Raw genomic sequence first — 22,232 nt, 5'->3', positions numbered from 1 at the left:
GCCCCGCAGGCAGGAGCCAGTCCTTTCGGAACAAACACAACAAAAGGGGAGCCAGCTCGGGTCCAGGCCCCAGCCGCACCCCACAATGAAAATCAGCCGACCCATCCAAAGGGGGAAGACTTGCCCTATTCTACCAAAGATAGGTCGAGATAACTCCAGACAAGTGGGTCCTATCCATCATTCGAGAGGGATATTTCCTGGATTTCTGCCGCCTCCCTCTGGACAAGTTTGTGGAATCCCCCTGCCACAACCCTTCCAAGAGGATGGCAGTGGAAGCTACACTGACCAGATTGCTGGCCCTAGAGGCTATAACACCAGTGCCTCCACAACAAATAAATACTGGACATTATTCCATCTATTTTATCATTCCCAAGAAAGAAGGAACGTTCAGGCCCATCCTGGACCTAAGTCGGTCAACCGTCACCTGAAGATTCCTTGCTTCCACATGGAAACCCTATGCTCGTTAATAAGGGCGATACAACCGGGAGAATTCCTTAGATCCCTGGATCTTTTGGAAGCCTACCTACACATTCCGATCCATCAAGAGCATCAGCGTTTTCCACGCTTCTCGATCCTGGACCGTCACTACCAGTTCCGGGCACTACCATTCGGGTTAGCCACAGCACCCCGGACATTCACCAAGATCATATTGGTGGTGGCAGCAACACTGAGGAAGGAATGAATCCTCTTACACCCTTATCTAGATGATTAGCTGATCAGGGCGAAGTCCCCAGAGGAAAACCACCAGGCGACCAACAGAGTCAAAACTCTACTGGAGAGCCTCAGGTGGGTGGTCAACACAAACAAGAGCTGTCTGCAACCCTCCCAATCTCTAGAATACACGGGAGTCCGGTTCGACACCAAACAAGACAAGGTCATCCTGACACCGACAAGGATATCAAAACTGATGACCCTGTTGAGCGAGCTTCGCCTCACAGCATGGGACTTACCTACAAGTCCTCGGCCTCATGGCATCCACACTGGAAGTAGTGCCATGGGAAGAGCACACATGAGACCCCTACAGCGCTCACTACTATCACGATGGAATCCAATGTCCCAGAACTACTCCGTACGCCTTCAGCTCCCAGACAAAGTCCGGCCCCAACTACGATGGTGGCTACAAGAAGGCCATCTGAGCCAGGGAACGAGACTATCCTCACCAACCTGGATCCTGCTCACCACGGACGCCAGCCTACGAGGATGGGGAGCACACTGCCAGGAGCTAACTGTCCAAGGGCAATGGAACAAAGAAGAGTCGGGGTGGAACATCAATCACCTAGAAGCCTGGGCAGTCAGACTAGCCTGCCTACGGTTCGGTCACAGACTCCGAGACAAATCGGTCAGAGTAATGTCTGACAACGCCACAACAGTGGCCTATATCAACCGTCAGGGAGGAACCTCCTGGCAAACCAGTCCAACGCCCAAGTGCCCAGCTTCTTCAGCCGCAAGTGGGAACCCCAGTCAGAGGGATTCAATACCCTGGTACAGACCTGGCCACAGGAGACTCTGTTATACGCCTTCCCGCCATGGCCCCTATTGGGCACAATCATCCACAAGATAGAACACCACAAGGGACCAGTACTTTTAGTGGCTCCGGACTGGCCAAGAAGACCGTGGTACGCAGACATGCGAAGACTGCTGACAGGGAGCCCCCTCTCGCTACCTCCACACAGAGACCTGCTCCAACAAGGACCTATCCTCCACGAAGATCCAGTTCGATTCTCTCTTACGATCTGGCCATTGAGAGGACTCGCCTGAGGAAGAGCGGATACTTGGGGCAGTAATTGACACCCTACTCCGAGCACGCAAGTTCTCCACATCCCTAACATACATAAGGATTTGGAGAGTATTCGAAGCCTGGTGCGAGGACCGCGACATCGTTCCACGCTCAGTCAAAATTCCTGCGAGTCTGGAATTCCTGCAGAACGGACTACAGAAGGGATTGTCTCTCAACTCCATCAAGGTACAGGTAGCCGCATTCTCATGCTATGGAACCAAGAGCGAGAGCGGCAGCATAGCCTCTCACCCGGATGTCTCCTGCTTTCTGAAAGGAATCAAGCAGATCCAACCACCCCTAAATTGGCCAGTACATCTTTTGAACCTCAACCTGGTCCTAGATTTCTTAGCAGGAGCCTCCTTCAGACCTCTTCGCGGCCTGTCTCTCCGACTATTAACATTGAAGACAGCCTTCCTGGTGGCAGTCTGTTCGGCCCGTCGTATCTCTGAGCTACAAGCACTGTCCTGCCAGAAGCCGTTCCTATGACTCACCCCGGGAACTATCCAGTTACGCACAGTTCCGTCATTCCTCCCCAAAGTGGTGTCTCACTTCCTTCTCAACCAAACCATCTCGCTACCATCGCCAGATGAGCATAAGAATTCAGAAGTCTCGCAGTCTACGCCATCTCAACATCAGCAGACTCCTAGTCTGATACCTGGAAAGGTCAGAATCCGTACGAAAGACAGACCATCTGTTTGTCCTTCACAGTGGGAAGAAGCTAGGGGAAGCGGCCTCACGAGCAATCATAGCCCGCTGGATCAAAGAAGTCATCAAGGTGGCCTATGTAAATTCAGGCAAGCCACCGCCTTTACAAGTCAAGGCCCATTCCACTAGAGCCCAGGCAGTGTCCTGGGCGGAAACCAAGATGCTGTCACCTGCTGAGATCTGTCGGGCGGCGACATGATCCTCCATCCACACCTTCTCCATGTTTTTACTGCTTGGACGTTCAGGCTCGAGAGGGCACAGCATTTGCAAGGACAGTACTAAGTGGGTCATGGGCAGCCTCCCACCCGGTTCGGGAGTAGCTTTTATACATCCCATTGGTCCTGAGTCCATCTGCTACATGCTAGGAAATGGAGAAATTACTTACCTGATAATTTCGTTTTCTTAGTGTAAACAGATGGACTCAGCATCCTACCCACGGCTGCCGTTCTTCATGGAATACTCGAGGGACATCACAGACAGTGAGTGATTCACGGGTAAGCCATGCCTTTCTCCAACTAGAACACCCACCCTACCGGGTGTCTACGTTTCTCATTTGAGGGCACTGGCGGTCTCCAGCTATAACCAATTCAACCAGTTCAAATTAAGTTAACCAAGTTACAAAGTTAACCAAGTTATTCAAATTATTCAGTCACACATATATCCACAATTGCTTTTCGAGGAGAATACTGAAGAGCTGCACTTCCTGCAGGGGTATATGTACTAGGGCTGACGTCAGATTGAAATCTGATCCGTCACCAACTGCTATTAGGAGTACACTATACCCATTGGTCCTGAGTCCATCTGTCTACACTAAGGAAAACAAAATTATCAGATAAGTAATTTCTCTATTTTCATCTCCTCTGACCACAAAACCTTATCCCACATTTTAGCTGGATCACTCCTGACGCTTTCTGGCAAACTCCATTCGTGCTTTGATGTGGTTTTTCTTCAGTAATGGCTTCTTTCTAGCCACCCTCCCATGCAGGCCAGTTATATGCAGAGCTCTTTAAGTGATTGACTGGTGCACCTCCAATCCAGTCTCAGCCACTGAACTCTGTAGCTTCATATGAGTGATTGTTGGCCTCTCTGTGACTTCTCTCACCAGCCTCCTTGCTCTGATGCTGTGCATCTCTATAGCTTTATTTTTAATTTGCCTAGAATGCTTTTTGATCTTCATTTTCAAAGCTTTCCTTCATATTCACAATCTGATGAATGGCACTGGAATTAGGGAGTCTTTTATCCAGAAAAGCTGACCTTTTCTAATGATTCACAGATAGAGGCCAATTGTTAGGGTAATATCTTTTATCTGTGTAGCTTCCACAGTACAGGGTTTGAATATTTATGCAAGCAGCATTTTTTAGTTTTTAATTTAATTTTACAAAAAATGCAGAGAAATAATAAATTATGATTTTGAAAATTTGCTTTAAGAGCATACTAGTTATAATAAACATACTGTCTGGAACAATCTGTGTAAGCGTCATTTATAATGCACACATCTGCTGACTTTAGGGGGTCAAATGCTTCTGCAAGCCACTGTATCTTTAAAAGATAACCAATTAAGTAGTGCTATCAAAGACAAGGAAATAAATTAAAGGGTCCTGTGGCTTTATCCTCCCCCCATATTTCATTTGTGGCCCTTTTGACCAAGCACCCCCAATGCCGCAAACCCCTTCTAAAATATTTTAAACTGTGGCTGTCGGCAGGTCGCTAACCCCCAACCCATTCCTGTTTAATGAACATATATATCCTTTGTCCTCCCCTAAATGCCTGTGTCCCTCCCAGCCACTCAGTTTCCTTATGCCTGCTTCACCTCCCACCCCCTGGACCTCCCCATCCCACCCACCAATATTAAAAATCAACCCCTGCCAGGGTGATTCAGCATTGGAAGCATAAACTGTGGGTAGTTTATGCTTCCAGCACAGAAGCAGTGCTGCATTGCAGTGAGCTGGTGAGCTATGATCATGCTCCTGGCAAGGGTTGATTTTTAATATTGGGGGTGGGGTGTAGTTGGCCAGTAGAGACTGCAGGTAGGCGGGTGGGACAGGATTTATATGTATATTTGTGGGGGCAGCGATCTGCTGACTTCCAAAGCTTAAAATATTCTAGGAAGGGTTTGGGGGTGGGGATGCACAGGCAACAGGGCCATCTATCAAATTTGGAGAGAGGGGAGGAAGAATCAGACCACAGGCCTTTTTACCTTTTTTTTTTTTCCCCGTTGCTTATGAAAGTACTATTTAACTTTCTACTAAACTTGCAAGATAGCCAGTTATCTGGTTAACCTAGATGGTTATCATTAAAAATGTTGTTAATGAAAACAGTGGTATGAGTGGTGGAACACACAAACATAGATATGTATAAGCAAATGTTTGGTTTACTAAATATTGTAAAATTCAGAAAAGATAAATAATACCGCAGTAATAAAAGCTAGGCACAAAGATTTGTACAAAGATACTTTCCTCTCATTTTCCTGTGTGAGTCAATGTATCTGGGAATATCAGGAAACACAGGCCTGGAGATCACCACGAAATGGCTGAGGCATGCTCTCGTCTATGATCTACTGGACACTGATACTTGCCCTTCTATTATACTCCCATTTCTGGCTATAGTCCAAGTTGTGCAAGTTCAGTTATTTTATCTAACATTCAGAGTTGAGCAAGTTTTAAGTCCTAGGCCATGGTTTTGCTAGGAGACCTCCGGTTGTCATCAAACTCCCAGACACTTAGGCACTGAACTTATCAGGCTGTTAGCAGAAGCTTTCCTGTATCTGTTTTGACTTGTCACTAGGCAAACTAAAATGGCTTTTGAATATTCACCTGATAATGCCTAATGAGCATTAGAGGTACAAGTTAATTTAGGGGGCTAATTCTGTAGCAGCCAACCTAAATTTGAAATCAAATATGTGCATAAATTTTCAAAGCCAACTTACATGTGTAAGATGGGTTTGAAAATTAGCCCACCAAATATAGCCACACACAACTACACCTGTTAATTTGTGCAGAGAATTTTTTAAAGGGCATTTATCTGCATACTTTTGAAATGCAAAAGTGTTCACATAAATGCAAACCCTATTCCTGGCTCTGGGACTGCCTTTGCTCCATGTGGGTAAATTTACAAGCATGCAAGCCATACATGTATAAATTTGCCTTCATATAGAAACATGACAACAGAAAAGACCATCCAGCCTATCTAATCTGCTCATCCACACCAACTGCTCTGATCAGCAGTCCCTATCAATCCTAAAGAGATCCTTTGTGTGTCTTGTGCTTTCTGGAATTCACATACTGTCTTTACTTCCACCACCTCCTGCTTGCATTACTCTTGACTCTACCCACTTTCATCTTCAACCTATGACCCCTTGTTCCAGAACCTCCTTTCTGTTGAAGCATGCTGCCTGTGCATTAAATACATTGGAGGTATTTAAATGTCTCTTACCATATCTTCCTTATCCAGCCTTTCCTGTAGGGGTATACATGTTTAGGTCTTTAAGTCTGTTCCCATATGCTTTACAATGAAGACTGCTGACTATTTTAGTAGCCACCCTCTGGACGGACTCAATCTGCTTTATATCCTTTTGAAGGTGTGTTCCCCAGAATTGTACACTGTTCCAAATGAGGTTTCACCAGCGACTTATACAGGGGCAATATTGCCTTCAGTTTTCTGCCGATAATTTATCTCCCTTAGCACCCAAGCATCTTTCTTTTTGCCGTAGCCTTATCCACTTGTTTGACTATCTCGTGATTATCAGATACAAGAGGGTTCATGGATCCCACTCTCGTTTCTTAAATAGAGGAGTTTCACCTGCTATACTGTACCACTCCCTTGGGTTTTTGCTGCCCAAATGCATAACCCTGCAGTTTTTAGCATAAAATTTTAGTTCTGGACAATTCTTTAAGCTTTGCTAGATTCCTCATGTTTTACACATATTACATGGGCAGTATTATAAAGCACTGATTTAAGTATAGAAGACTTTGAAAATTACGCTCCTTACAAATAAGATATGGGAAATCTTGTGGGAGACTATTGCATGGTCATAAAATGCATTAATCTTGTTTACAGAGTTCTGGATTGTTTTAGTGGCATTTTGAAGTGATTAAGATATGGAGAAGCTTTTTAATAAGACTGCCTGTCCTTTTAATTAATATACAAGCATATCTATATTACTTTGTTCTGTTTGTGCCCAAATTCAAAAGTCTTGTCATAATGAATAATAATGAATAAATATATAGTAATGTAATGTTTATATTCAAAGGGATATGTCCGGATAACATTTGAATTAGCCGGACAAACCCTGAGATTTGAATATCTGGCCCCTTTAACTGGATACATTTTATCCTGATAAACTGGAGGTATTCTGGGGAGCATTCTGGGGCAAGGTTAATTAAGCCAGCTAACTCTGAGCAGGTCCATGCACTTGGACAACTTTAACTGGCTATATTCAAATTATATTGCTAGTTAAGTGCCAGTGGGCTTGCAAGCCTGATTCTTCCCCCCCCCCCCCCCCCCCCCACAACTGAATGTCTACAAGTAATGTTGGAAAAAATCAACACAGACACCTTGATCAGAAAATGTTTACTCAGTTGGCTGTCAAAAGAAAACTGTAATACATTTTAAATGTGAGTAGTGTTGGCTTCATACTCAGTTATGATATAGGTACTATCCCTGTTACCATTGATCTACTAATCATTAACTGCCAGCAATCCTCTTTCTTTTCTTGCAGTCCAATAAGTAACTTTTTTTTTGATAAAAATTTTTGCATGTAAATACTGTACACTAACGGCCAAATTTTAAAACCCCCCATGTGCGCAAAAAATGGGGGTTACGTGTGTGGTTGTTTAATATTGGTGTGTAAAATTAATGTTGGGTATTGCACCTAATTCTACCCCCCCCCCCCCCCCCAAGAAGAATACAGTTGCAGCCTTCCCCCACCGTCCTTTCTCAAAATATATCGGCCTATAGGCTCTCTCCTCGTTCCCCACCCTTCTCCCACAAACCGTACTTGAACTCTTATGCCATACATGACACCCAGGAAAACTCTCAAAGCTGCCAGAATTGCATTACAATTGTACCATCCGGCAGCTTCCAGCATGGCTTTGACAGCAACAGTAGAAGCGTAAGCTGCCAGTGGTGTCAGAATTATTCTGTCAGCAATGCCTAATTAGCTTATACTTCCAGGATTGCTGTCAAAGCCATGCTGGAAGCCTCTAGGAAACTATGATCATACTGCAATCCTGGTAGCTCGTAGAGTTTTTCCAGAGGGCGGCAGGTAGGACGGGAGGGATTGGGTGGGTTTTACCAAGTGGGAAAGTAGAAATGAGGGAACCTAGAAGCAGGTATATTTTGAGATGCAGAGGGGGAAATTGGCATGGCTTTTAGGCCTGCAACTCTATTACTATTTGGGGGGGATGAGGGGAAAAGATCAGGTATAATACCCGCTGTTATTTTTAGGCATTTAGTGCGGTGAGGATCAAACACCTGCAGCGCTGCAAACTTAAAAGTAATTAATTTTTCAAATCTTGACCAGCTACATAATTTGAATATAGCCAGTTAGAATAGTTTTCCTGGTAAACATATCTGAATAACTTTAAACCTGACTGGCTATATTCAGATATAGCCAGGTAAGGGTCTGCAAGTTTTCTGGGAAACATCACCTGGATAATTTTATCTGAGTATATTTTATGGGTTCTTTATGCTGATGAATATCCCTGACAACTAATTTGGCTAAGTTACTTTTCCTAAAATTGGTGTGTCTGAAAACAAATTCGCTTTTTCCAATTTGTGTGCTGTAAAGTAATAAAAAATAATTGTACTTATATGCCTTGTTTATTTTAATCTAGGACTTGCTATCTCATATGCTGCATGTAGATCCACATCAGCGATATACGGCAAAGCAAGTTTTGAAACATTCTTGGATAGCCTGTAGGGATCAATTGCCTCATTACCAGCTTAACAGACAAGATGCACCTCATCTAGTAAAGGTAATATAAAGTACTTGTTGGCATTGAAGCAACAGTGCCTCATAGATGTTTAGAAAAATTAATTTTATATTACATAAGAGGCTGAAGGGAAGGTGAGAAATTTCCCCCAGTAAATCTATAAACAGAATTCTAGATAATGAATTAACTGAACTCTGAAAAAATACCAACAGTGTGTTATAGCATATCCCACTAAATCTTAGTGGGTTTGTATCCAACAGATCTCTTCCACCATCAGTTCTTTCAATTTCTTGATAAACTGGTAGACATCCTTCTAAAAGGCAAACATTAAATTTTATATTGTCTAGACCAGTGGTTCCCAACCCTTTTCTAGAGGCAGGTCTAGCTGATATGGTTTTCATATCTGTAATAAATATGCATCAAATGCATAGTGGAGCTGCTTAACACAAAGCTTATTTACTTAAATATTTCTAACTGCTTAACAATTCCAAGCAGTTTACAGCTTTACATTCACAATATTCAAATATACTGTATCTATGGCTAAAACATAATTATAGGCATGACAATCTAAAGAAAATATTATTAATACAAAAGTGCATAAAGGCATATATAATATGACACCCCTTTTAAAATTCAAGTAAGTGAAGAATTGTGTTTTTAACCTATATATTTTCTCTAATAAGGAGGTGGCATATTCATTGCAGGTATTCTTTGAGAAGTTGTAGTTGCTTGAGGTGGAGGAAGATGGGTCCTTGATTAAGTGTTTGACGGTTTCAAAGAGTAATTTGGAATTAAATAAATAAATAAATATTACCTTGTGAATCTGTTGTGCATAGTAGTCTTTATTTATTTATTTGGTTTCATTGATTTGTGTGTATGGTATTTTTCCAAGGGATTTTGCAGACGGGCATGTTCAGCAATGTTTCTCAGATTTTATGTGTCTGTTTGGTTTGTCTTAGTTCTTCGTTGTACCATGGTTTCTTTTATTTAGAGTTATTCTGTTCTTTTTGTAACGTTTTTGACTGAAATTGGGCTTAGGGTATCTGCAATATCATTGATTATTTTTTCCCAGGAGTCAAAAGCTTGATTAAAATCGATTAGCTTATTTTTAAATGCTTCAAGTACATCTGGTTTTATCTTTTTTCTGAAGGTGAAGGTTTGGTCATTAATGAAATGTTTGCTTAGCGTTGAGAAGAGTTATGTCCGCTTTTATTAGTGGGTGATCAGACCAGGACAATATTTTGTGGGATGTGTTGATTAGACAGTTGTTATAGTTGGCAAATATTAGATCTACGATATGACCTGCTTTTTGAGTGTGGTTGGTTATATATTGTGACCATCCCAATGCTTCCATTGTATCTAAAATAGTTTTCACATGCTGTGGTTTTTGGTGTTCTGTCTACATGTAGGTTAAAGTCTCCTACAATTATAGTAGTTTCAAGTGATGAAAACGCTTTGGTGAATAGTTTGATCAAAGATGAGCAGTCTTTTTGAAGTATTCCAGGAGGACGGTAGACCATTCCTATGTTAAGCTGTGGTGATTTTAGTATTGCTATTTCTGGTATGAACATCTGGGCAGGGCTGGGGAAGGGATCAGTATAACTCCTCTGTTCGCAGCTTCCGGCTGCTCAGGGATGCATTGAGCCATGTTCCCCTCCTCTCCCTCGCACTGCGATCATTTGGCTTCTGTTCTTCTGCAGCACGCCAGGCCTCATGGAGGCAAGATGGCACCAACAGAAGTTTCCCCGTGTAGGAAAGATTGTCAGACTAGCGGTCTGGCTTGGGGACAGCTAAATGCAGTGGCACTCTGCTGCAATTTATATCTTGAGGGGAGAGGCCCTCTGGGGGGGAGAGGGGAACAAGGCTGGTAGGAGAGCTACAGGTTCCCAAGGCCTTGACAGGATCAATACTGGGAGCCTAAACAGGAGAAGAGCTACAACTCAGAAGGTAATGGACCCCCGGGGGCCCAGAGACTCCTCCCCATTGTCTCTAGTGATCCCATCGGGGGAGGGAAGGGAGGAGATGCTAGTTCTGGGCCGGTCAGGGTTGAGGATGATGTGGAGTTTTTCCTCTGAGTTTGTCTTGTTTATGCATAAGGCCTTTTTAACCAGGAAAAGCACTGGCTATAAGGGCATTTCTGTCAGCCGACTCATCCTGCTGCAAAGAGGCCAAGGGGACTCCTTGGCCAGGGGGTCAGGGGACCTCCTTCATCTGCTGGGCCTGGACCATCCCTGAGGTGCCTGGTGGCTCAATTGATTCGGACCCGGAAGATGGTTTCTGAGAGTGGATCAGGCTGACCCAGTGGATCTCATGGTGGTTGTCGATCAGGACGGAGATAAGGACATGGCTGATCTGGAAGATGTCCCGATAACGGAGGGTGATGACCCACAGGTGGTTCATCTGTTCCGTAAGGAGGATTTGAGGCCCCTTATTTCCCATGTTCGGAAGGAGCTGGGCATTAAGGTGGTCTAGGAGTAGTCGGACAAGAAAGGGGTGGATCCAATGATGGTTGGACTCCGGGGCCTCCCAAAAGCCTTTCTCTCCCTAAAAGGATCAAGAAGCTGGTGAACCAGGATTGGGACTTCCCAGTGGCGAGCCCCAAGGTGGCTAGAGCTGTAGCAAAGTTGTATGCCCTCACAGAAGATATTCTGTCGCTGCTGGTATTGCTGAAGCTGCATGCTTCAGTCTTGGCGGTCACTAACAAGATGACCATTCTGGTTGCAGGTTTGGCAGTGTTAAAGGATGTGCAGGACCGTAAGCTAGAGATTCATCGAGAGAGGATGTTTGAAGTCTCAGCCTGAGCCTGCAAGTGGCAGTTTGTGGAAGTGTGATGCAGAGGGCCTATTTATGCTGGGTCCAGAAATCTCAGGAGAAGTCTTCAGCAGTCGCTGGTGTTAATAGCCAGGCAACTCAGGTGGAGGCCGGGATTGCATATGAGGCTGATGCGCTTTATGACTTGAGCTGGACTTCGGCCAGGAATATGGTTGCAGTGGTCTCAGTGCGACATCTGCTGTGATTGCGGAATTGGTTAGCTGATATGTGGTCCAAATCTCAGCTCTGTAATCTTCCCTTTAAAGGTAGGAAAATTGTTCGGAGAGGACCTGAAACAATTGATGAAGAATTTGGGAGAATCTAAAGGGAATAAGCTGCTGGAGGATAAGATGACAGTTAGGAAGTTTTTTCTGCCTCGCTCTAGGTTTCGGAAAGTGTGGCAGTTTTCATCCCAGTAAGGGTTCTGCACTGTCTTTGGGTCAGAACCAGGGTTCCGTAGGCAGCAGTCCTTTCGAGGTGCCCATAGACTTCCCTGAGAGGGCTCCAACCAGGGGGGGCAGCTGTGGTAAGGCTTCACTTTGAAGCCAGGCTGGTCCACTCTCTTGAGATGGTGGTGGAAGGTTTTCTATCATAGTTTTACGAAGAGTAGACCAGGATTACCTCAGACCAATGGGTCCTAGAGGTAATAAGGGATGGTTATGCTTTAGAATTTTTTCGCCCTATCATGGAAGCTTTCGTGATGTCTCATTGTGGTGGCCAAGGCAAGCAAGCGGTGATTCGGGACACGTTGTGTCGCCTTCAGTTACTGGCATCATAGTACTGGTGGCGGCTAGGGAATGCGGTCACGGGAAATACTCAATTTACTGTGTTGTGCCAAAAAAGGAAGGCGCCTTTCATCCCATCTTCGATCTGCAAAAGATGAATTGTGATACTGCGAATCTTCTGTTTTTCTGTATGGAAACGTTGCAGACGACGATATCAGCAGTTCATCGTGTAGAGTTTTTCAGGCCTCACTGGAATTGATGGAAGCCTATCTGCACATTCCCATTTGGGAAAAACATCAAAGTTGTTCTAGTATGGTTCTGGGGTAACTTTTCCAGTTTTTGTGCCCTTTTGTTCGGATTGGCAACTGCACCTCCCATATTCACAAAGATGGTGGTGGTGGCTTTCTCCTATCCAGACTATTGGATTTGTTCTTGCAAGGGGAAGTCCCTCTCGCTTCCATGCCTTTGGAGCTCCTGTGAGAGGTCCTACTGGCCAGTTTTCTCTCTTGTCCACCATCCCTCTCTGCAGAGGAATCCAATCAATCTAAGGATGGACTTTGAGTTGCTACCATGTGAAGTAAGTCCCAGGATTAGTCCTCTCTGAGATGAGAGGACCCTGCCCCAATCATCATTGTCTTCATCAGGTCTAAGACTAGCATCCCCCACCTTTTGGATTCTGAGGAAGTGTCTACCGGGATTCCCTCAGAACCCTTACCTGTCCTGTTTGAGCATTCATCTCCTCCAGAAGAGCTGTTATGCTCTAAATTCATGGATAAATTAGATAAGGCGATTGGAGTTAATGTTGGTAGGGACAAGGATCCCCATACAGAAGTCTTTGGGATACTGTGGATTCTGAAATCGCCAGCTGAACCTGCAGCGATACTGATCCATGCCATTCTGAATGAACTGCAAATGAAATTAGGGGATAATCTGGCCTTCTGTCCTCCAGTAGCCAGAAAACTGGATCTTAAATTCAGGGTCCAGCAATCTCTAGGGTTTGCTGTGCTTCAACTACCACACTAGTCTATGGTTTGGAGTCTGCATTGAAGCAGGCTAATAAGACCTGGATTTTTTCCAGCACTTCTTTGGGGAAGGACTGTAGGTTGTTGGGCAACTTTGGGAAGAAACTTGACAACTTTGAAGAACTTGGTGCTCACCAACTGCATTGCCGCCTAGCAACTTTACATGGTACATAAGAGCATAAGATTGCCATACTGGAATCGACCAAAGGTCCATCAAGACTAGGATCCTGTTTCCAAAAGTGGCCAATCCAAGTCGCAGATACCTGGCAGGATACCAAAAGGGTGATAGATTCCATGCTGCTTATCACAGGAATAAATAGTGGATTTCAATATGTCCACCTTAATAAAGTTTTATGGACTTTTCTTCCAAGAACTTGTCCAAACCTAGTTACACTAACAGCTTTTACTAATCCTCTGGCAATGAATTCCAAGGTTTAATTATGTGGTGAAGAAAAATCTATTTCTTATTTGTATTAAATGTATCATCTAGTAACTTCATTGCATGTCCCCTAGTTTTTCAACTTTTTGAAAGAGTAAACCAATTCACGTTTTGTTCCACTCCACTCATTATTTTATAAACAAATCATATCTCCCCTCAGCTGTCTCTTCTCCAGGCTGAAGAGCCCTAACTCTTTTCCTCATAGGGGAATCGTTGCATCTACTTTATTATTTTGGTCACTCTTCTCTGTACCTTTATAATTCCACTATATCTTTTTTTTTTAAGATGTGTACAGTTCTGGTCACCGCAATACTCAAGATGAGGTTGCATCATGGAAGGATAGAGGCATTATCATACTCTCTGTTTTATTCTCCATTCCTTTCCTAATAATTCCTATCATTCTATTTGCTTTCTTGACTGCCGCTGCACACTGAGCAAAGGATTTGCACATACCAGCGATGATGGCTAGATTCTTTTCCTGAGTGTTGACTTCCAATATGGAACCTTGCATTATGTAGCTATAATTTTATTTGTTCTTCCCTACATTCATCACATTGCACTTGTCCACATTAAATGTCATTTGCCATTTGGATGCTCTATCTCCCAGTCTTGCAAGGTCCTCTTGCAGTTTCTCACAATCCTTTTGTGATTTAATAACGTTGAACAATTTTGTATCAGCAGTAAATATGACCATCTCACTCGTTATTCTGTTATAAGTAAGCAACTCTGCTTTCTTTAGGAAGACCCAATAAGACACTATTATAGTAAACTGTTCTATGAGTAATTAATGCCTATATAACTAGCAGATTTGGACAGAAATGGGTAAATTTTCAAAAGGGATCATGCACATACCTTCATCATGAGTCTTTCCTAAATTCTTTCCATGGTCTGATATAGAAGTAACACACCATTTAAAATCAAAGAAAGCTCATCTTATTTCCCTGTCATAAGCACGTCTGTTTTCTTAAGGTTTAAATGTTTATTGTCCTCATACCACCTTTCAAAAGAGAAAGTTAAAGCAGTTTAATATAAAATATCAAAAATAGTCACAATACAATAAAACAATCATAATATAGATAAGATACAGTGCATAATAAAAACACACTAATTCAATACATAATAAAAATAGAAGCATATTTTGTGACATCCAGCTATAAATCACTTCTAGGCCTTTATTGATCCAGAACTCTTGTTCTCTCAATCTTGAATTGAAATGGTTGGTTTTCATCCACATAAATATAAAAATTAAAACTATAAGAGTGCAGTAAATATGCCAGCAATTATTTCATAAATTAAATTAGACCTTTCCCATGTCTGTCTTAATATGGTACATATCAAAATTGTGGAATTACAGTACTAAGATCAGATACCTGGTAGTCTTTGAAAATTCACTCCTATTGTACTTTAACATCTGATTTGGGCATCCAACTGTTTTGAAAATATATCCCTGTATATGAAGCCTTTTAATTGCCTTTTTAAGCATTACCCTTCAGATTTTTTTTTTTTAAGAATATTTGCCTTTGAGCCATAGAGGAGGCATTGGCAGGTGATGCAATAGATAACTGATGGTATTTTCTCACATCCCAGTTAATTGGTTAGCTGGAGCTCTATTTCCATCTCATTTGGTCTGCTTTTGAAAAAATGGACCAAGGGTTTGCCTTCATTTTCTTCTTCCTCCATCCCAGCCTCCTAGTGAGCAAAATTAAATTTGCTGCAAGTAGAAATCAATAGTACTTTAATCCAAAGCCTTGTGTTAAGTTTGGGGCATGCAGAACATATTTGGGCATTCCCTGATTGATTACTAGTACAGTGACTGTTGATTTGAATGAGAGACAAACTCAAGGACCCTATACACGCTGTGTTAGAATTAAGTCTGTTGCAGCAGGGAGTATTCGTGTACAAAGACCTAGGATTCCATTGCATCACAATAGTCATCTTTGTCAGGAAAACATTTTTTGAGTTGCTCTGTTCTGCTATAGTCATGTCAATGTGAATTATATATTACTTTAAAATTGAATTTTGTTAATATTAAACAAAAAATCTGGATGTATTTGTGTGTTCTAGGGTGCAATGGCTGCCACATATTCTGCACTGAATCACAAGACATTTCAGCCAGTCTTAGAGCCTGTTGCAGCATCAAGTCTAGCTCAACGACGCAGTATGAAAAAGCTCACATCAACAGACTTATGAACTCTCTGGAGCCAAACAAAAAGAAGGGAAATTCATTGAGTGGTCCTGTTTGCTGGATCTGTGAATAAGAGGCATCTCTAGTTCCCTGCTACATTACTTGAATATTCTTTAAAATTCCTTACAAAAGACAGGTTTAATGAGATCTATTCATATTCTGCTTTGCAGACCATGTTCATGTGTGTGTTTAAGTTAGACATGAAGATACAACACAAAGGTCATGAATCATTTGTGTTCACTGAAAACTTTCCAGTAATCTGTTGCAGATACTAGTATTTCACTTATTGGATAGTTTTGGCTGGTTTCATATCTAAAGAAATTTGTTTATAGGGACCATAACTGATAGAGAGAGAGAGCCAAACAATGTCAGTATTTCAACTGAGACAACAGCCATCACCACCACACTTGTGTCAAGGTCCATCAGTAGCAGACCTGACTTGTCTGAGGATGTTGTTATCTTCTTTCTTACAGTTGACATGCATAAAGCAGAGAAAGTGTGCTTTGAAGTGGAATAGCTAAATGTGATGCACCAGATCTGTTTTTGCCGTCTGTAGATTAAAGAAACATTCCTGTACACTAAGGGGGACCTATGGGTGTTTTCAAAGGCTATTGTCTACATTTACATAGCTGCATATTGTTGGGTTTATGAAATACTCGTTGGTTTACTGTAAAGGGACATGCCCATTTTCTAATGCACTGAAATGACATGCACCATTAAGAATAATTGAAAAATCAAGCTAATGCTGCAGAAGGGAACATTGACATGAGCTTATAATTCTCTTCTTTGAAATGCACCTGCTACTTGACAGTGTAAGCACAGTCTAAGCAGATTACTGTAAAAGATGTCTATTACTTTTAAACTGTATTGCTGTTTTCTAGGGAGCCTTTTATGCTGGATTATAGTATTACAATCTCAGTTAATGTGAAACATCTGTCGCTATTAAAAAGTTCTGTCCAATGATTTAGATTCATTAAGAAAAATTATGAAAATGAAATATGACATGGATTATAGTAGGAACCAAAGTTAAAACACATTCTAAGAGTAGGTTGATCACACAGTTCCATGTCAAAGCAGACTGCCTGAGCCAGTTCTGGTCTTACCCCTTTGCATGCATTTCATTGATTTTTCAATGAAAAATAGGACTGCATCTTTATACATTTAATGGGGTGAGAAAGTACTGGTTCCCTTTGACATGGAGCTATATGGTCACCCTATCTAAGAGGCACTTTATATTTGTGTACAATAATTTGAATCCTATAGCATTTTTGAAATACATTTTTGCAGTTTTTCCCCCTGGGTTTTTAAACTTTAATTTGTAAATTAAAATGTAAACAAATATGCTTTTTTTTTTTTTTTTTTTCATGGCATGGCAGTTCAGTGCATTTTGGGCTCATCCAAATACAGTACTACATATACTTCTCTTCTCTCAAGTATGCAGCTTGTTGGCACTGAAGAAAAAGGAAAATCGTGTTCAACACTGCAAGGCTGACAGCAGCCTGATTCCCATGGTGCTCTTCAGCTGGGATGCACCAACGTTTATATTCTGTTTGACAGATTAATTTAAAAAAGTTGGGGAAAGTAAAACCCATTTAGAAAGTTCTTACATTTTAGATGGTTTAAATCCATTGGAAAGCAGTATAAGAATATGATGGCACAGTATGACGTGCATCTTTAATTGGATTGACCTTTGACCACAAGTTGACTTATTTTGTCTAGTGTCATAGTAGTATCTGACTCTGTATTGGCTTTAGCCTTAATTGTCAAACTGATAATCAGTCTGGAGAGCAAACTTCCATGTGTTTAAATGAACTGGTACGTAAAAAGAGCTGCAGTAACTACCACTGCTGCTATCAGGTTTAATCATGATCTTTAAAGATGGAACATATTTGTTCATAGCTTGTGAATGCAAACAAGCTTCTTGCTGGAGTCTGTTTATGCTGATCTGATTTATTTTTCTTCTTTTGTTTGGAAAGTGCCTCACTGAGCACTAGTTAGTGCAATTCATTTTGGGAAACTCATGGGTAAAAGATAGGTTAAGATTTATAATCTTGCTGATCATTGTCAGCCCTCTTGCTCCATGTACAATTATCCCATTTTCTGGTGTGGCAGATATATCAATCTTTAGTGGGCCAAACCTGTCTGATTATGAAATATATATGAAAAATACTTAAGTACTAAGGGCTCTGTTAATGAATGTTTTAGCATCTTTAATGTGGGAAGTTTTATGAATCATACTGCAAAATAGGCATTCTATGAGAGAGTTTCCCAAAATTAATGCTTGCCAGCAATTTACTCAGATTAGAAGATACTAGAATTGAAGAGTAGTGATTGTCTAGTCTAATAAGAACCAGAAAAAGGGAACATGGACAAATACGCTAGTAAAGGTCTGTTTTCCTAAGAAAAAGCCATAGTAAATTGTGTGCTAAATCTAGAAAACAAGTTGTAGAAAATAATTGTAAGTCAGGATAGACAGCACATTAAGGTACGGTCTGTGAAAAGTTCTGATATACACGTTTCATATCAGATAAGATACTAGTCTTTGCAAATTGCGGAGGTTATCTTTAATATTTTACACCAGTATAATCTATTAACATTTCTCTAGAGCATAAGATACATTTTTTCCTATGGACTAAAAATACTGCAGTAGTAATATCCTGTGGTGGCTTTGGCAAGAAGAAAATGCTGTGCTTTTGTTTGCGCTCACCCATACCTTAGGACCCTCTTTACTAAGCTATTTTCCCATACACATAAAATGGGAGAAAATCATTTAGTACACAGCGTGTAATACTTTTAATGGGGAAAAATATAATCCAAGTATATCATTTTGAAGTAGGATTTTACTTCAGCTCTTCCTTGGCATCAAATAATTAGCTGTATTGAATGACTACCTTCCCTAATTATGCTGCACCCCGTAATTAACACTGATTTTCTTTGTTTTATCTTTTAAGGCTTGCCGTAACGCTAGGAAATATATGATGTCATTAATAGCTGAAGCTGTCAAAGAAATAACAGTTTTGATAGCTAAAGCAAGAGCATAAGGATGACCGTTTTCAAAGGGATTTAGCTGGGTAGATGGCCATGGCTGAAAATTGTTCTCCTTAGAATTCCTAAAAGTATGAATAAACATTTATAGAATGTGTACTTTGAGATTAAAAAAAAAAAAAGGTGTTCCCTGGGAAGAGAGGGTGTTCAGGTTGAGGGAGGAAAACATGGTGTTTTGCCTCTGTTCCACCACATGTAGAAATAGCTGAAAAGGCATGAGCACTTTGAACATGCATTTTTCTATTGATAAACAGGCTGATTTAGTCATGACTTGGGTGACATCATCTGTGGGCACTAAACAAACACGGCTCTTCTAGATAGTAGAGATTTTGGTTCACCTGATCATATACAGAAGTTCCTAAGCATGCATTGCCTTGTGAGCTGCCTTAGTCAGTTTTTGTCTGAGCTCAAGCATAGATTTGCAGCTATGTGGGTTATTGAAAATAATCCTCAGAAGCAATGAAGAACTGCATAGGTCCAGTTCTCCTACACTGTGCTATAAAATCTCGCCGCTATCACATTTTCTTTCTGATAGATGCTAGTAGGTTTACATTTGTGCTGCTTGTGTTCAATGCACATCTGCAGAGTTAAGATAAATGCCCAGAGGGGGAGGACTGTCCTTTCTGTTCGTGTTTAAACTTTGTCATCAGAAGTTTGGAAGCCCCAAACCATTGAGCACCACTTAATGTTATTTTGAAGTGCAATGGATGCACATCACTCATTAGACAATGCACAAAACACATCCTGACATGGAAGGTCAATTAATTTTATGAAAGGGATCCTAAAATTTAGTTCTTAGTTTGTTCATCCTTTTAAGTCTGACAAAATGTATGCAGCAAGAAAAAATCATTGTAAATTGTATACTTGGTGCCACCTTCTGGCATTTTATCTAGTTTTCCAACTAGGTATTTTACATGACTCTACAAGTGTATTGACTTCAAGATAATCTGCCGGTAGGACACAATGCATAATAATTGGTTAATGTTAATCAAGGGTAAACTTGAATCTAGATCTTTGGATTTAATATATCATAAGGATTCTCTTGTATGTAGTCTTTAAACAATGAATATGCATTAAGCAGAATTATCTGAGGAAACAATCACTTTCTTAATGAGGGACTTAGTAAAGAGGCCAAAGATAGTTGAGGACTATACTCCATCACCCCCAAAACCTCTGATAGGCAATGCATGCTTCCAAGGGTATTGAAAAATAGGTTGTTTTAGAATACAGGGTCTATTGATTTTTTTTTTTCAATTTTAAAATTCAAAATAAAATTGGTATTTATTTATTTTATTTTATTTTTTACATTGTATAGAAAGTAGATTGAGCATCACTCTGCCAATTAGAACATGCCACATGCTTTCTAGGCACAAGAGTGAAGCATGTGTTGGTTGATTTATCTTTACTTGTGCTGTCCACACATCCACTCTAAGGCTATTAGGTGTGCACATTAGATTACTGCCATTATGTTGAACATAGGAATTATCAGCTTCTCCAAAAGGGGTTTGAATACAATAAATTATTGGTGCTTGATGTCTCCATAAAATGTATGCATAGAACAAGAAATAATATCCTGTTAGTAACATAAGATGCTATATCATGGACACTGGGAAACTGAAGTAGCAAAGGAAAATTGAATTTTCTTGTTTTATGACCACTGTTGATTTATTTTTGGTCCTGAAAAAAAGTTGTCCGTTCTTAACACTGGGAAAATTTGCACTTGTAAAAATATGACCTTTATGATATTACATGATAAATCTTTTAGAAGGGTATTAGCTGACACATTTGAACTGATTATTCATCCCTACCCTTGTTTCCTTCCACCCCCACATATATTTATACAATCTTTCATTTTGTGTGCTTGGTACAATTCTTTATACGCACTATTTCTGAGAGAGAGTCATCAAGTTCATATGATTTTACATAGGAGAACCATGTGACAATGCATGAAAAGCTGACCTACAATATAAAGGGAACAAATGTAGCATGCAGCTATTTATGGTTATTCCTACAATTTTTGCTAATTATTTGTGTCAAAGAAAACATACGAATAGACATAGAGTCATGATAGATATTTGCAGTTTGCACATATTTATGTAAGCTCAATAATGTGTGCTCCCCAACAATACCATGCTTTTCTGATAGTTCTCAAACTATATATAGAATGTGTCGCTGAAGTATTTTTTAAATCCTTTTTAAAGTCTTACTGAATAAAAGCATATTGAAGCCAATAAATTAAAATGAGAGAAAAAGGGAGAACGTAGGTATAAGATGGATCCAGTAGATATTGTATTCACAAATATCCATTGTTGCTCTCCACAGAAAGCCTATATCAGTCATCACATAAACAAAGCTGAAATACTGTCACTGTAACCAAAATTGTTGACAATATGTTTGGAAGATTCCTTTGCATTCTGATTGGAACACCCCCCTTTTTTTGATGGTACTTTTTAAGAGTCTGATCTTGTCTTGTTATTGAATGACATTGTCATGCTGCTTTTTTCTTTGTAAGTTATTACAGGTTTACTTTGTCTGGGAGGTGTGCCCCTCTATAGGATAACCTTTCTTTTGCATCATTCAGGTTGCTGCGATGCAGGCTAGTGTGTGTTTTTGAGCGTTCCATTTGCAGCAGGTCATTTTGTCAAGATTCCCCCAAGCACTTTTTGCATAATTGCACTGATACTTTGTTTATAGCTAAATAAATAATAATTAAAAAAAAAAAAAAAAAAAGCAAGCCTGCAGGCATGTGGCTGGCTATAATTCTCAGTACATGGCTGGACATTAAACTTAAAAGTTGTGTGCAATTTAATGAGATGCTGTTTGAGGTACTTCAGCTGGTTAAGCAAAAGAATAAGGTCCCGACTTTCAGATTTTGTAACTACCATCATTTCCTTTTTGAAACATATTGTGGATTCTGTATCATATTGTATTTATTTCTTTTAATTTTTTAAAAGATGTTTCTTTAAAGCTCTGTATATATTGACATTAAAGTTTGCATTATATTACATTCTTCTCCTTGTAAGGCTGAATCTAATTGTGTATTATATATCATCTAGAGGACAGGGGAGGGGGCAGTTGGCCCTGCATGATGCTGCTAAAAAGTTATCCTTTACAATTATCTAGGGACCATGCCAAAGATAAGCTAGAAATATAGTTAATTTTGTTCTGATTGAAACTATGTGATCTAACATTATAAAAATAGTATTATAATTGAAGTTCTTCAGGTATAAAAAGGCTGCCAACACATTACATCAAATGTTATCATTTAGAACTCTGAGCAGTTACGGTCCATGGCCTGCCTTTCACACAACCATCTAGCAATACTGAATATTTTTTGTATAGTTATGTGAGTAAGTATCTGTAAAGCATGCATGAGAGCAGGGTTTCTTCTAATTTATTGCATTAATGAGAATCTGCTTTTAACCTGGCAGGAAATTAATTATTATGAACTGGTGCACAAGTTACTTCGGCCCATGTACTGCTTTCACATTCTCTATAAAATAATTTTGAAAGGAGACAGCAAAGTAGAGGTCTAGGTGCTACTGTCCAGTGGGTTGTATGATTCTGGCAGATGGAATACATTTGATTTC

General features: G+C 40.6%; 1 protein-coding gene across 8 annotated transcripts in view; it reads left to right on the top strand.

Annotated features, from left to right (window-relative positions):
* Positions 1-21,649, top strand: part of RPS6KA6 (ribosomal protein S6 kinase A6) — a 353,752-nt gene extending 332,103 nt beyond the window's left edge. For all 8 annotated transcript variants that reach the window (XM_029606558.1, XM_029606562.1, XM_029606561.1 and 5 more), the window contains 2 exons: positions 8,317-8,457; positions 15,477-21,649. In XM_029606558.1, coding sequence (XP_029462418.1) covers positions 8,317-8,457; positions 15,477-15,602 — 267 coding nt within the window. In that variant the 3' untranslated portion in view covers positions 15,603-21,649. The remainder of the gene's footprint in view (positions 1-8,316; positions 8,458-15,476) is intronic.
* The last annotated feature ends 583 nt before the right edge of the window (positions 21,650-22,232 follow it).

This window comes from Rhinatrema bivittatum, chromosome 6, assembly GCF_901001135.1.
Source record: "Rhinatrema bivittatum chromosome 6, aRhiBiv1.1, whole genome shotgun sequence".
NCBI classification, from domain to species: Eukaryota; Metazoa; Chordata; class Amphibia; order Gymnophiona; family Rhinatrematidae; genus Rhinatrema; species Rhinatrema bivittatum.
Note: the sequence above shows the minus strand (reverse complement) of the source record. Positions and strands in the feature narration are given on the sequence as shown.